Consider the following 14179-nt stretch of genomic DNA (forward strand, 5'->3'; position numbering starts at 1 on the left):
TATTCATAAACTCATTGGTTTATTAAATAAAACCCATCCTTTTGTTTTAGGCTACAATGAAGTAATTTGCTATTTGAATATATTTATATGTAGCTATGTCAAAAGCACATGACAGGTATTTAAATAGTCTCTTTCTTTCCACTTCTACACTAAGAAAAGTAAGGCTTTGTTACAGATCAAATAAAATTCAATTTGATATTTGGCAAATGTCTACTGCATCACATTATCACGAAAAATAAATTTGAGAGAATACTGACAGTAAAACTTATCTTGTCACCTCGTGTCATCCATTAAACTAAACTGGTCAGAATTTTATGTAATCTTTAACTAAATACTAAAATAAGAGACATAAGTACTTTGTACTGATAAATTAAATATTCACAATTATGTACATTTGTTTCGAAACTTATTCATTTTGGGATTTTATGTATCTAATGTTTTAAGTTAATTACATCGATCCATCTGGCAATATGGACTTGCTGAACATTTCATTTCTTATTACTAACTCCTTTATCATCAGAACTTTTGGCATCCTACAGTTCCTTCGCAGGTATACAGGACAGTTTTTTTGAAAACTTGTTAACTGTAATAAAACCTTCCTCTATATTAAAATTTTTCTCCTCCATTGTTGCATTAAATAAATATTTTAAATTTAACAAGAGGTAAACTCCTATCATAAAGCTAGTCTACAAAAATAATTAACCAAACAAACAAACAACATACTGTACTATACAGATCTATACAGATCTAGACACGAATTGATTGTTAACATCAGCTTGTACATTTCCATGAAAAATGTTACTGTAATTTTCATACTTTATAGATGTTTCCAGTTGCCATTCCTATTACAGTATCATTTTGTTACAATACAATTTTAAACTTTTTACAATTTTAAATTTGTTACAGTTCTCATTATTTCTGGTGTTTAGACACTGGGTACAATCCAAATCAATGTCAGAGTAGAATCTGCAAACAATACACAGTAATGAATACATATGTTTATTCTAAACAAAAGTTAGAATAAATTGGAATAGTATAAACAAAAAGAAGCTTAAAAAGCTAACAATGATACCATTCCCGTGCCTCTCTTACTCATTACAAAACATATCTTCATTCCTCATAAATCTCTTTTGATAAATATATGTCCAGTTTTGTAAATTCAATACAGTTATGATAAATTAAGTACCATTATTTCTCTTAAAGTTCTAGTTATACATGATGTAAAAGTGCAATATATAATAAATTAAACAATAGTATATTGCCCATTTTTTTCCTATTCTACTTAGTTTTACTTAAATTTTACATCTGGATGTGATGGTATTCCAAATTTTTAATGTTATATGGCTCCTTTATAAACTTCATGATATTTTCAGTACCACGAAATAAAAGTACAGCTAGCATCAACTCATTAACAAGTCATATATGCATTATGAAAAAAACAACTTGAAAATTTTTTTTTCAAGAATATTAATCTTAAGGATATTTCATGATAGTATATACTGCAATAGATATGAATTATTTTTTTTTAAGGTTTTCTTTCCTTTTGAATATTGAGAACTCTGCTCATTTTCAACATATTTGCAATAGACAGTGTAACATTGCCAAAGGATTCACAGTTCTCATTCAGAGGCTCAGGTATGTTAAAAGTCTAGAATTGAGTTAATTCTAGACTTTCAACACACCTGAGCCTTTGAATGAGAACTGTGAACCGTTTGGCAATGTTACTCTCTATTGAAAATATGTTAAAAATGAGACAGAGTCCTCAATATTCATAAGTTACTTTCACAAAGGAAAGAAAACGGTAAAAAAATTGTACGCATACCTCTTGCAGTACGAATATATTATCTGAAATATCCTTGAGTAATAGTTTATGTACCTGAAAAAATTTTTCATGATCAGCCGAGCTTTACCTAGTATAAAAAAAACTAACTTCATAGTTACTTCTACAGGAAGCAAACACATACTGCAGCAGTAACATCCTGTTCACTGGATGCATCAAATGGAGTCTCGCTGCCTTTGTTCCCATGCTGGTTAGTTAAAATAACAAATGTAAGTTTCTTTAAGGCTCCGTCCCCACGGGCAAGTTTTGCTCAATGAACTTTCCTCGATGCGATGTCAGAAGCTCGGGTAAAGCAGGAGAAGTTCTGGCCTTCCCCGCTTCTGACATCACATCGAGCACAGTGAGCAAAGCTCAATCGTGTGGACGGGGCTTTAGACTGCAAATCATAAGAAAACTTGTTTCAAAGATTGGACTCTGACTATTTTAGACTAAATAACCACTTAAAACACTTAGTTTCTTTTAAATAATTTCTAACAATTTTTCAGAGTTCACTTGCAAAACAAATTTACATCCTTGAGCATTCATATAAGTACAGTAAAATAAATACTATAGTAGTTGATGATATAATGCCATCCGTTACCTTTCAAAAAGTCATAAAATATTAGCAATAACTTTTCATACATTTAGTAACAAGTGCTTTTGTATTGTATTAATTATAGTACTAATGTCCATGCATGCATAATCCACGAGTCTAAATAGAAGTCTGAGGTTGTCAGGGCACTTAAGACAGAAAAGCTTTATAAACAACCTAGAGGTCACTGAAGCTCCAATACTTCATTTGAATGTCCCAGTAGTAACGGCATCATTGTAACATTTGCTCAAAAATGAAAATTCTTGGGAGGGACTTGAAAGAATTTGCTTTTAATGTGAAATACTGTGAAGTAAAAGTAAAAAAGCTTACACCAAAGGGGGAGATTACAAAATCCTTTCAGGAAACATTCTAAAATCCTAGGGTCTGCATCGCCATCCTGATGTCCAGTTACTGATATAATTTTCTGCTGGTGATGTGCAAACACTAGACAGGCTTAATACTGATGAAAATGTTAGGAACAAATTTATTATGGTAGACCTTAGAAATTTGGCACAAAATGTTTACACACTCAAAATTTAGACCACACAAGATCTGTAAACTTAGCTCTTAACAATAAGATGAAAAAAAAATATAGGTAGTATTTGGTAATACATATAATAAAGAGAAACTATTTGATCTTGTGGCTTAACATAAATGTACCATAAGTTATAGAGAATCGCAAGGTTACTTGCAATTTCTGAGTGAAGAAGCAATTTCCTACTAAACCATCACTAGTTTAACAATCTGAATTCACATTCTACATATAAAGCACCATTTCTGATTAATAAGTAAACTGTCTCTCCCATGCCTCAATTTTGAAGTCTACAAAGTAATTCACATTTTCAATGTGAATTCTTTATACAAGATTACATATACTGTACGCACTTGAAAATTAACTACATTTCTGTACTGTACATTGTCGGTACAAAACTTCTCCACACAAGTAATTTGAAAACTTGACGAAAGACATTGCCAAATTGCAAGCACCACTTGAAAATTTCATGAAATACCTACCACAATTTGTAATCAATGTACCTTCAGTACATTCCTTTTAAGTGATAGCCATACAAATGCAAGCACAAACAGATGGAAGCATTTCCTTACTATACATACATACATGCATACATTCTTTCAAAACTGAAGGCTTGTTAACTGATGAACAAAAGCTCCATATTTCTTAAAAAGTAAATAAAAAAAATACCCAATGTCCTTAATGTCTAAAAGTGTTTGATTTTTAAGGTTAACTTGCATATCTTATAAAATACCATTTTCTTTGATATCCTTGTCCATCATAGTACCAACACAATTAAGGGGCCAGTTCTCATTAAAGTATAGACTAATTTTATGCTAGGATGCCTCAATCAATCCATTTCTTAAGTGATGTAATCACATGATCAGAGATTGCTGATCATGTTGGAGGACCAAACAACATTTTGATAAAATTAACTATCTCTCATGAATACGTTGTATGAAGTTTAACATAAAGCAATGAAAAGTATTGAATAAATCTTTAAATAAACACTCAATATTTTTTCACTGTTCTAAAATACAAACTATTACCTTGAATAAGCCTCAAAGTGTGTTCTTAGTTGTTGATAGACCATCCATACTGTTACAGGTACGGAGGCAATTAACAGTGGTCTAGGTAGCAAAATACTAGTCATCCTCTTTAACTTTGTAACCTTTACACCCTTCAATTTACTGTATACATATGTAGCAAAACAAGAGCTTGCTGTTAACCTAACTTACAAATGCCGAACTGTCAGCTTTGGTGACATTTAAGCAACCTACTTCAAGGGACACTGCAAAGAATAGGAACATTGGGTTGATACTGCCAAATTCTAAGTTGTGAATAACATCCCTATCATTATTCAAATTATAATATTCTTGGCTAACAATGCTTTACATGTAAGCCATTAGTCAGGTAACGATGCTCTTAAAAAGTGTTCTGTGATAAACATCAAATGAGAAGAAAAAATTAATTCTAAACCAAGTTGTAAGTCTTCAGTATAGACTACTAAATTGTCCAGTAACACAAACCCCTCTTGAATGTTCAAGGTGCAAATAAATGCTACTGTCCAATCGCATAAGAATTCTACAATGTATAAATCTGGAACCCATTGTGTAAAACAAACAAAAGATTAGCGTCTACTCTGCCACCTGCCTACAATCATATTTCAAATAGTTGGGCTAAAGTAGTGATTGTCACCATTTTGATAGTCTTGCTCTTATACATTTCCAAACGAGCCCATGATTCATCTTGTCCTCAAGAATGTAAAGCTTTTAAAAGGGTACAAGTTTCTTCAGTCTGGTTTTTAGGCTGAAAGTACACCTGTAACAGTTGCTGCTGAAGGGAAACATTCAGCAAACGGAAAAATATCTGCATTTAAGGTTTGAACAGATCTAAAACTTAAGAAACAAACTGAAATACAGTACTGACTGATGCATAAACAAGCACATCTACAATTGTATCCACCGAGAATACTTTTGATATAAAATCCTCAGCAGAATGATCTGGCCAGTACACAGGATGAATAAAAGAACTTTGGAGAGAATTCATTTCACATCTAATGTTATAGTGTGACTGCTATTTACTCAGTATAACAAACATACTTGCATCTATGCTGATGACAGAGAGAGACAGTATGTAATGGAATAGAGACTATTCTACAACCATAAGAAAATAGCTCATATCCACATGAGATGTATATATATTTTTACATCTTGGAGAAAAAAGGGACAAGATAACAAGGGTAAATGTGGGATTCCTCCACTCAGGTATTACCTCTTGAGCTACCACAACCACTGTTCATCGCTTCTAGTTGTAACAGTACGTACTACTGTAATTCGGATAGCATTACACAAAACAGATCAGCAGTTTAAAAGTTTATGCAAAAGTAGAGTTTGTATTTGTTTGCAAACAATTACCTACAACACAACATCTTCAGAAAATATGACATCTCGAGACTTATATCTGAAAGTATGTACTACTAATTTGTCTACAAATCACTCATATTAGGAATACAACTCCAAACAATATACACTCAGTTCTTGCACTTGGCTGTTACATGTCCTGAATGAGCAATCTTCACACAGTTAAAGCACATTTAGAATTCTTTTTGACCCAACCTCTACCTGCAAAAATTCATGCTGTCTGACAGAAAAGTATTTACTTTAGATCACAGAGCATCAATAAGATGAAATACTACAAATTTCATCACTGATTATTTTCATTTGTTGGGGTAGTTGTAAAACAATCTCGACGAGAAGATGTAAATATGAATAGTAATGCTCTTTCAGCACTAAGGGAAGTGGAAACAATTGTTAGACATGTCAAGTACTGTACACCAATATATATCTTGATACTAATCAAAGCTAACATATCCCTTGATACATTTAGTGATATACCTGTACTGTGGGAGATATACACATAGACAAATGTTATTAATACTCCCACTAGAATGACATACAATACTTATTTGTAAAACAGTTGACTGTAATTAAGCTTGAATTTCAGACTGTAGTGTAGAGGTTGTACAAGAAGAAGTGTTTACCTAAAGCACTTTTCACATGATGCAAATTTTATACTAAAGGCTGAGTAATGACTTCAAAAATTGTTGAATACTATATGAATTATGAATTAAGGCATGTAACAAATACACACTAGTAAGAATACTCTTAATTTACTTTGCTGTTTTTCATATAAAACGAGTAATCAATACATTGCAGATGTGTAAAGTGATTTAAAATATTCTTGATTAATGCACATAGCTACATACATTATAAATTACTTTACTTTCGAGAAGTTTCAACAAACCTCAATTACTTTTTTATGCTAAGTTACTTTGAGAACATCTGTACAGTACTTACCACCATGTTCTTACCAGTGACATTTGATATGATGTCAATGCACCAATTCTCTGACAAGAGAACTGCATCTGAATCACATTCTTCCACTTTGCTGGAAATTCTGATAATACTAAAATTAACTTTTAAGTCAAGAAGTTGACTAGAATGAATAAGAAATGTCGGCATTTCATTTGCTCACTGTCTTATGAAACTTGTTTATTTCATAGACAGCAAACTTTGTTGCATCCCATCATTTCTGAAATGAAAACAAGACATAACTGAAACTGTCCATATTTTTCATAATATGAAATTACTCTATAAAGTAAGTGAACAACCATGAATTGCTTAGCTCCAAACAAGACTAAATTCTAATTTCTAATATCTTACCATACTGAGTTGCATGTATCATTACTGGTGATGGTGTGGGAGATATTTACAGTCGATATTTACATGAACTAATAATTTAATTATAAATAAATAAAAGCATGACTTTGGTTTCAGCAAGAGAATTAATTTCTAGCAGATGTTGGAAGAGGCAGCTTACTACCAGAAGTTCTACCCCTTGACCCAGATGAGGGTTTCGGAATGGAAGAACCCTGGCGATGGTTTCGCGATGAAGGGACCGGTGAGGGTGGTGTGGTCACATGCTGATCTGGTGTGGTGCTTGAAGAGCGGTGATTGGCGCGAGAAACACCCGAACCTGTTCTTGAAGATGATGTCCTGTGCTGAGAACTACGTGATAAGGAACGCATGTCGTCTGGGCCAGGTGATGAACATCGTGACGAAGCAGGAGATGACGATGCACTTCCTGCTCGACTGCTGCTTCGGCTTCCTCTGCCAAAACCACTCACAGGTACTTCCATTCCAGGAGATGAGCACCGTGATCCACCAGGTGAAGAACTACAGCTTGTTGGCCTTGAACCTCTTCCTCTGGGAGTGCGAACCTGGGGTTGTCTTAACCGCGATCCTGAGACAGCTAGGGTTCTTGGACGCTCATCTGCTTCTTGTGGTGAAGTGCGTGGTGAAGTGGCTCTTGAAGAGGTTGGAGACTCTGAGGGAGATGTTGGAAGAGCTAATCTGGAAGGAGAAGTTCTTAAATTTTCATGGCTTAAAGATTTTGAGCGAGATGGTAAGGGAACACGAGATGTTGATGAAGCAACGGTGGATACTGGCCTATTGGAGCGTGCCGGTGGCCGCAACCTTGTGATAACGTTGCTACCGTTTGATCCTGTACTACCGGAACTATCCCTTCTCCCTCCACCTCTACCATCTCTCTCCTGATCATCTTGAATATGAGATGAAGATATTGAACCAGGGGCAGGAATTCGACTTGACCCAAGAGAGGACGGCTGTCGTAAACGTGAACTACTGTAGTTGCTCCCTCTGTTCTTGACATCAATTCCTGTTCCTTCACTACTAACAGAAGAATGGCTTCCATAGCTTCTGCTGGGACCTCTCCATCGAGACATATTGGAGTGACTACTTTGGGGAGTTGGCAGTCGACTTTTGATGACTGATTCGTCTATACGTATACCGGCATCAACCAAGAATTCATCCGTGGTAGGGTCGAGTGCTGACATGCTGGGGAAAGAAGCATGATGAGTAAGACGCCACGGAGGGGACGCAAGAGGTGCATGCGGTCTGGGACGAGAATAAGGGGTAGGGATAAGGCAAGAAGGAATACGAGCTAAAGGATGTAAGCCATGCTGAAGCCAAGAGGCACCAAGTGGTCCAATTGGATATGCTGGTGGAGATGACCAAGGAGCCAGCTCAGCTGTATCAAGTAAAAAATAAGAATGAGGAGTCTGTTGCTCTATTAATCTTGGCTCATGCTCACGGGAACCTCTGGAGCGATCACCTTCATACCTGTATTGGGGATATGGTTCTCTTGGAAAGAGTTCAGCAGCAGCCAACATCTCTGTATGATAAGGATCAGGACTGTAGGGTTCTGTAAAGGCAAGAGAGGATAAATATTCCTCAGGATGATCATATGAAAAGTGTGTTGGTATGGAATGTGGGGAATATACAGCAGAAAGGTGGGTGGGTGCAAGAGTTGGGGTAATACCATGGTAGATGTATGTGTCGTCTGTGTCACGTGGATGAATAAAACGATGAGGTTTATTGTCTCGTAATGGTGGTGGGGATAAACCGTACTGGCGAGCACCTGTACCGCTATTATCTTCGTCTATATTTTCGACGTACTGTATGTGCAGAGGTGATTGAAGTGAAGACGGGTCTGCAGAACGTAACGAGGAACTGTACTTTGGAGATCGAGATCCTTGCTTTGAAGAAGATGACCCATAATAGGAATTTGCAGAGCCAACATAGAGCTTATTCTTATTTTGGTGCCTTGATTTTTCATAATCAGAGTGAGACTCATAGGATGTTGAATCTTCCCTCCGGGGAGATAAGTCATAACGCCTTGAACTATGAACTGAAGGAGTATCATAATGGGGTGTAGGACTGTGATGTCTATCAATTGAATCAAACTGACTTTCAAAGCGCTGGCCTGATTGAGAATGACTTTGCTCTTGCTGGTCTTCAAACTCGTCAGTTTCTGATGCACTATGGTGACGGTGCCGTGTATGCTGTGGAGGCCAAGTATACATTCCATGAGGGCTAGGGGGGCTGGCTGTGCTATGAATCACTGAAACGAGTTCTTTGGTTTCTTTTCTACTGTGTCTACGACCATCATACAGGATATCAGGATCTTCTGTGTCCGAGTGACTTCCTCGACCATCTATGGAAAGTCCTCGGCCAAATTTACTTCGACGTGGTTCTTCTGGGCTTGTGTCAGCTGAAGCAACTTTCCGCCGCCATCTTGGACGAGAAGTTCTCAACCAAAATACCTCTCTTGCCGAGAGCCTATCTCCATCCTCATTATCGTCAGTCTGTAGTGCTGGAGGACGACGAGAGTGTCTTCCCCTAGATTCTGACAGTCTGTCTCTTGCTTCTAGCAATCTATCTCTTGAGGTGGAAAGATTCTCTTTTGAAGTAGAGAGAATATCCTTCGCATCAGGATGCTGTCTGTCCCTTGTTTCAACAAGCCTATCTCGTGGCTGAGGTGATCTTGATAAGGAAGAGCTAGAGGAAGGTGGGTCTAACGTGATTCTTGGAGACTGAGGGGATAACTGTTCCTCCCAGTCAATGCTTGGCTCTTCTGGACTTAGTAACACTTCATCGCAAATGTCACTAATATCCAATTCTTCATCGTCGTCATCGTCATCATCAAGAGACCACTCAGTTTTGTTAGTAGTGGAGTTAGATGTATTAGTAGTAGAAGCTTGATACCCAGCACCTCTGGAAGGCACATGTACATACAGGTTAGAATAAGACTTAAAAATATTCAATTGGTTAAGATTCAATTAACCATGCAAGAAAAATGCTATCTGGGCATTTTGTGCTCTTAATACTTAAAAGTATCTCAAAGTATTTGGAAAACAATTCTGTATACAATAACTGAATGCGTGAAGTAATAATACAATAATGAATGGAGCCCTCAAATATCTAATCATAAACATCATTTTCATTCAGCAGTCACAAAGCCAAGATTAGAGAATAGAATACAATATACAATTTAGGCCGACGGCCAAGCGCTAAGACCTATGAAGTTATTTAGCACTGAGAGGAAAACTGGGAGTAAAAGGTTACAAAGGTGTAAAAGGAGGAAAACCTCCCCGTTGCACTGTTAGACAATTGCTATAAGAGGGTGGAAAGTAAGATGGAAGAATATAAAAGGAGGTAACAGTAAAAGGAATACAACTAAGGGCCGGGGGAGACTGCAAAGAAGCTTATGTAATGCCTCCAGTGCACAATGCATGAGGTGCACTGATGGCACTAGCCCCCCACCCCTCCCCACCACCTATGGGGGTATGCAGACAATGAAAATCTCTGCACACTGTGTCAGTACAGTATTACTGAAACTATCAATGTTCATAGCAGCATTTTTCGTTATATTTCTATATCTTGCAGCTTTAATGTAATGATCAGAAAAAAACGTAATAATGTTAACTGATTCAAATAATGAAGTATGTTATGAGTTTTCATACCTTGACTCTTTGTAAATAGGTAACTATAAGGGCTTTCATCATAAGCAATAATAAATGTTGATGCTTTCAACATAAATTTCAGCCTACATGCCTGTCTTAGTGTTCAGCCAAGCCTCTAAATGTAAATTGCGAAGAAAGTTACACATTTTTCTCAAAGTGCAATTTTGATACAACAATGCCCTCTGCAGAGAGTAGCATGCAACTAGTACTTAGCAATGGCAATATTATCCCTCCATAAATACAATACAAAAAAAAAAAAAATTCAGCTTGAGATGATAGAAGGTTAAGAAATGTTGTTAATAATTCCTATGCAAGCTCCAGCCATCATTGCTTAGGTAATTTTGAAAACTTTTTCAGAGACACATGAACACCCAAATAACATCTGCTAAATTTTTGCCGTATATTTACAATGAATCTGAATTACTTTGTACAACGTATACCAGCAATTAACTAAAACTCTTGCCATAGTGTCTTTACTGTGAAAGGTTTAAGAACTCTAGTGGTATATTTTCAATGAGATATATAAAAAATCCCATAATCTGAAGACTAACTGACATGCCTAAGATCAGAAGTGAAATATCATTGTGGAAAAGTGGGTGTACTGTACTTAATCTTATCAGCTTTGTAGTATCTACACACTTGTAAAATTACAAACCAAGAAGGCTTTTTGTCCATGACATACTCTGATACAAAAAAGAATAAAGTAACAATGGAAAGTGTCACATATGTTAAATGAAAAAATAAAAAATAAATTGAGAATCATAACTTAGTAACCAGCCAGGAAACAAACACAAGTAATTAGTAAAACTCTGTCAAAAAGTGACATTCCAAAGTGTGCTTCATTTAACTTTTCCAGCCTACTTCCACATAACCTCAGGACTTAAATGGTTTTTGTCATTAAATATCAGGGCCTCATATTCACTAATAAAAAACTATGACAAGTTTTCAATTTGTATTTTTGTTAAGTGATGGAATACAACCATCCTAATTTTGTAAATTTCAACTGCCCAAGATACTGAAACTGACTATGGCAGTAATTTTACTAAAATAACAAGAAATATTGCATGAGCAAATCTCAAAAAATAAAAGTTACAGCATTATTTCAAAAAGTACATTCCTTTACTCAATTACTTATGCATAAGATTAGCGAAAGTGTCATGATATTAAAAACCAAATATTATTATTTTACTAAAGTATCAGTTCTTAAATTGTTCATTAAGTTCCAATCTACTGTTCTGGCAGAAGATAAATGTGTAACATTATAACCGGAATTCTAAGCACTGGCGATCTACATGAACTTTAGAATGGTTTACTATACATTATGATAAATTACAAAAATGTTTAAAATGTGGAACAAGTATGTTTACAAAGGGAATCTGCATACATTAACCAGGACATTTTTTCCATCCGTAGAAAATTTTATTGGGACAGTTTAGTAATACTGCAATCACTTTCACTTTCATCAGCACGATTAAATGTTAATACGAAATGTCAATGAAAATCTCAACTTCTTAGGATTAAGTTCCCCTACAATTATGGGACAAGAAACTGATCACTGGTGTGGAAATATAACCAGTAATTGTTTGTTCATATTGTGACAATTACTGTGATGACAACTGATGCAGCAAGTTTGTGGGTAAGTGGTAATACTGCTCATATACTAAAGGAACTCTAAGAAACCTCTCACTACATACTATATGGGGGTACAAATATGAATTTTATAACTTGTCTTTCATTTATGTTGAGTATGATTGGGAAGCTTTAAAATGCAAATTGTCAATGATGTGAACTAGAAACCCCAATTTCTACCAGGAATGTGTAAATATCCTCTAGTAATGCTGCAGACATTGTTACTAGTATGCAAAAATGACTTTCTGGAAAACATAAATTAAAGGCACATTGATAATTGCAAATCTAACAAAATTAAGCACTATTACAAATTTACGACAGCCAGAGCTACATCAAAACATTACAAGACTAATATCAGGAGCAAGCTTACCTATGCATATGCCTTCATGCACTGGAATGTGAGGACATCAGCCACAAACAATGTACTACATAATCAGGGCAGTAAAATGTATAAAAAAAAAAAAGCCATAGTCTGCCTTTCTATTGGCAAGGAGATACAATAAGCCTTAAAATAACACAAACACAACAAAATTCAGATATAAAAGGAAAAAAGCAAATTAATCAAAATTATCAAAATTTAGGGGATGGAATTTCCTTTTTTGTAAGTAGATACAAGTTAATCAAAATCAAATTATGATTATGAATCCTTGAAAAGTGTCAAATAGTCTGCAATACTTTTTAAAAATGTATTCTGTTGGAAGTATTTTTCACCTCCAATTACTTCTTAAATAAACACATTCACTAGAGAAGTTGAATTACCAACCAAGAATTTTCTTGGCTTTCCTTTGAAAATCTATAATAATACTTTTATTGCTTTGAATGTAACAAACCCTATACATACATACAATAATTAAACACTCAAGTTTCCTTCACATTGACAGGTCTCACATCTTTAGAATTAATTGCATTTTGAAAAGTCTCCTGTCGCATTTTAATTCTTGTGGAAATCCAAATACTGTTTTCAAAATGAATAAAAGGAAACTCCATTACAAAATTATGGTAATAAACTACTGTACTGTAATGTGAACTGGGTTCAAAAACTTAAATTAATACATTAACAAAAAATGAAGAAACGATTCAATTCATAACATTGAATTTCTATCCCTACTGTAATTTAAAGACCAAAAAAGCAAACAAATAAACAAGAATTTGGGTCTATGAGGCAAGCAAGCCACAACATAAAAGGTATGAGAAAGGAAACATATTTTTCTTCCCTTATTAACTAATAAAAAGTATATCAATACGTATTTACTTCTTTTAACATCAATACAGTAAAACTTCACATTATCAGCTTATGGTTTGTAGTATTTCTTACAGATACAGAATAAAAACAAATACTACCATGACATCCATTTCATACCTGGATGTCACAGGCTACATCAGATTTAATTTTGCTCTCTCTACTGTATTTCCTGACTTATTCCTGATGTGTTTTTACCTTATAGTATCATTTGTGTGACCAATTGGAAGCAATCCACATTTTTATGCGATAAAAAGTTGTAATGTTACTTTATTATGTCCTTATTGACTCCTTATTAAATCTGTTACTGTATTTGACTGTCTGATAATGTGTGGTTTTACTAATCTGTCCTGAAATCCGGGAAGTATGGTATGAATATAAAACTTTGCAGATTAAAATTTATCAGAATTCCAAAAACTACTTAGGATGCTATTAAGATACAAAAAGGTCTTTCATAAAAAAATGAAAATAAAAGAAGAAACTGTAAAGCATAGAATGTACTGTTCACACAGTAATAAAACAGTCTAAAATAAAACAAATCTGAAATAAAGAAGAAATTACCGATAAGGCCAAGTAGATATTCTGCAATTCTTCTTTAGATATTTACGGTCAAAAGAAAGTAAACTGCTGAAAACAAAATAAATAAAAAAAAGAGAAGGTTTATAAAGTGGAACACAAATCAGAAAAATAATTAATTATGTAATAAAGACAATAAAAAAAATTATTCATGAAAAAAAAAAAATGTATAGTTGATGCCCATGATTTTGATATGTGGTTTCTGAGTTCATTTAACTGATGGTTGAAAGGACAATTAGGAATATATAACTTACTCAACATTACTAATCTCAAAAAATTAAAAAGTGGGCTGTACCCAAGTACGTACAATTTAAAATGTCAAAAATGCTATTCTCTTGCATTACAGGCAAATTTCGCATGGTCCCAACCACCAGCAAATGATGAGATCAACTTTACAAAAAGCGTGCAACATTGTTCAATCTTCA

At 34.7% G+C, this 14179-nt stretch overlaps 1 protein-coding gene across 1 annotated transcript in view; it reads right to left on the minus strand.

The window, feature by feature from the left end:
- Positions 1 to 14179, minus strand: part of LOC135224068 (serine/arginine repetitive matrix protein 2-like) — a 145367-nt gene continuing 131188 nt past the window's right edge. Inside the window, exons 17-18 of the mRNA XM_064262982.1 lie at positions 13740 to 13805; positions 1 to 9560 (exon numbers count right to left, since the gene is read on the minus strand). Coding sequence (XP_064119052.1) covers positions 6770 to 9560; positions 13740 to 13805 — 2857 coding nt within the window. The 3' untranslated portion in view covers positions 1 to 6769. The remainder of the gene's footprint in view (positions 9561 to 13739; positions 13806 to 14179) is intronic.

The sequence above is a fragment of the Macrobrachium nipponense genome, chromosome 10, assembly GCF_015104395.2.
Source record: "Macrobrachium nipponense isolate FS-2020 chromosome 10, ASM1510439v2, whole genome shotgun sequence".
Taxonomy (NCBI): Eukaryota; Metazoa; Arthropoda; class Malacostraca; order Decapoda; family Palaemonidae; genus Macrobrachium; species Macrobrachium nipponense.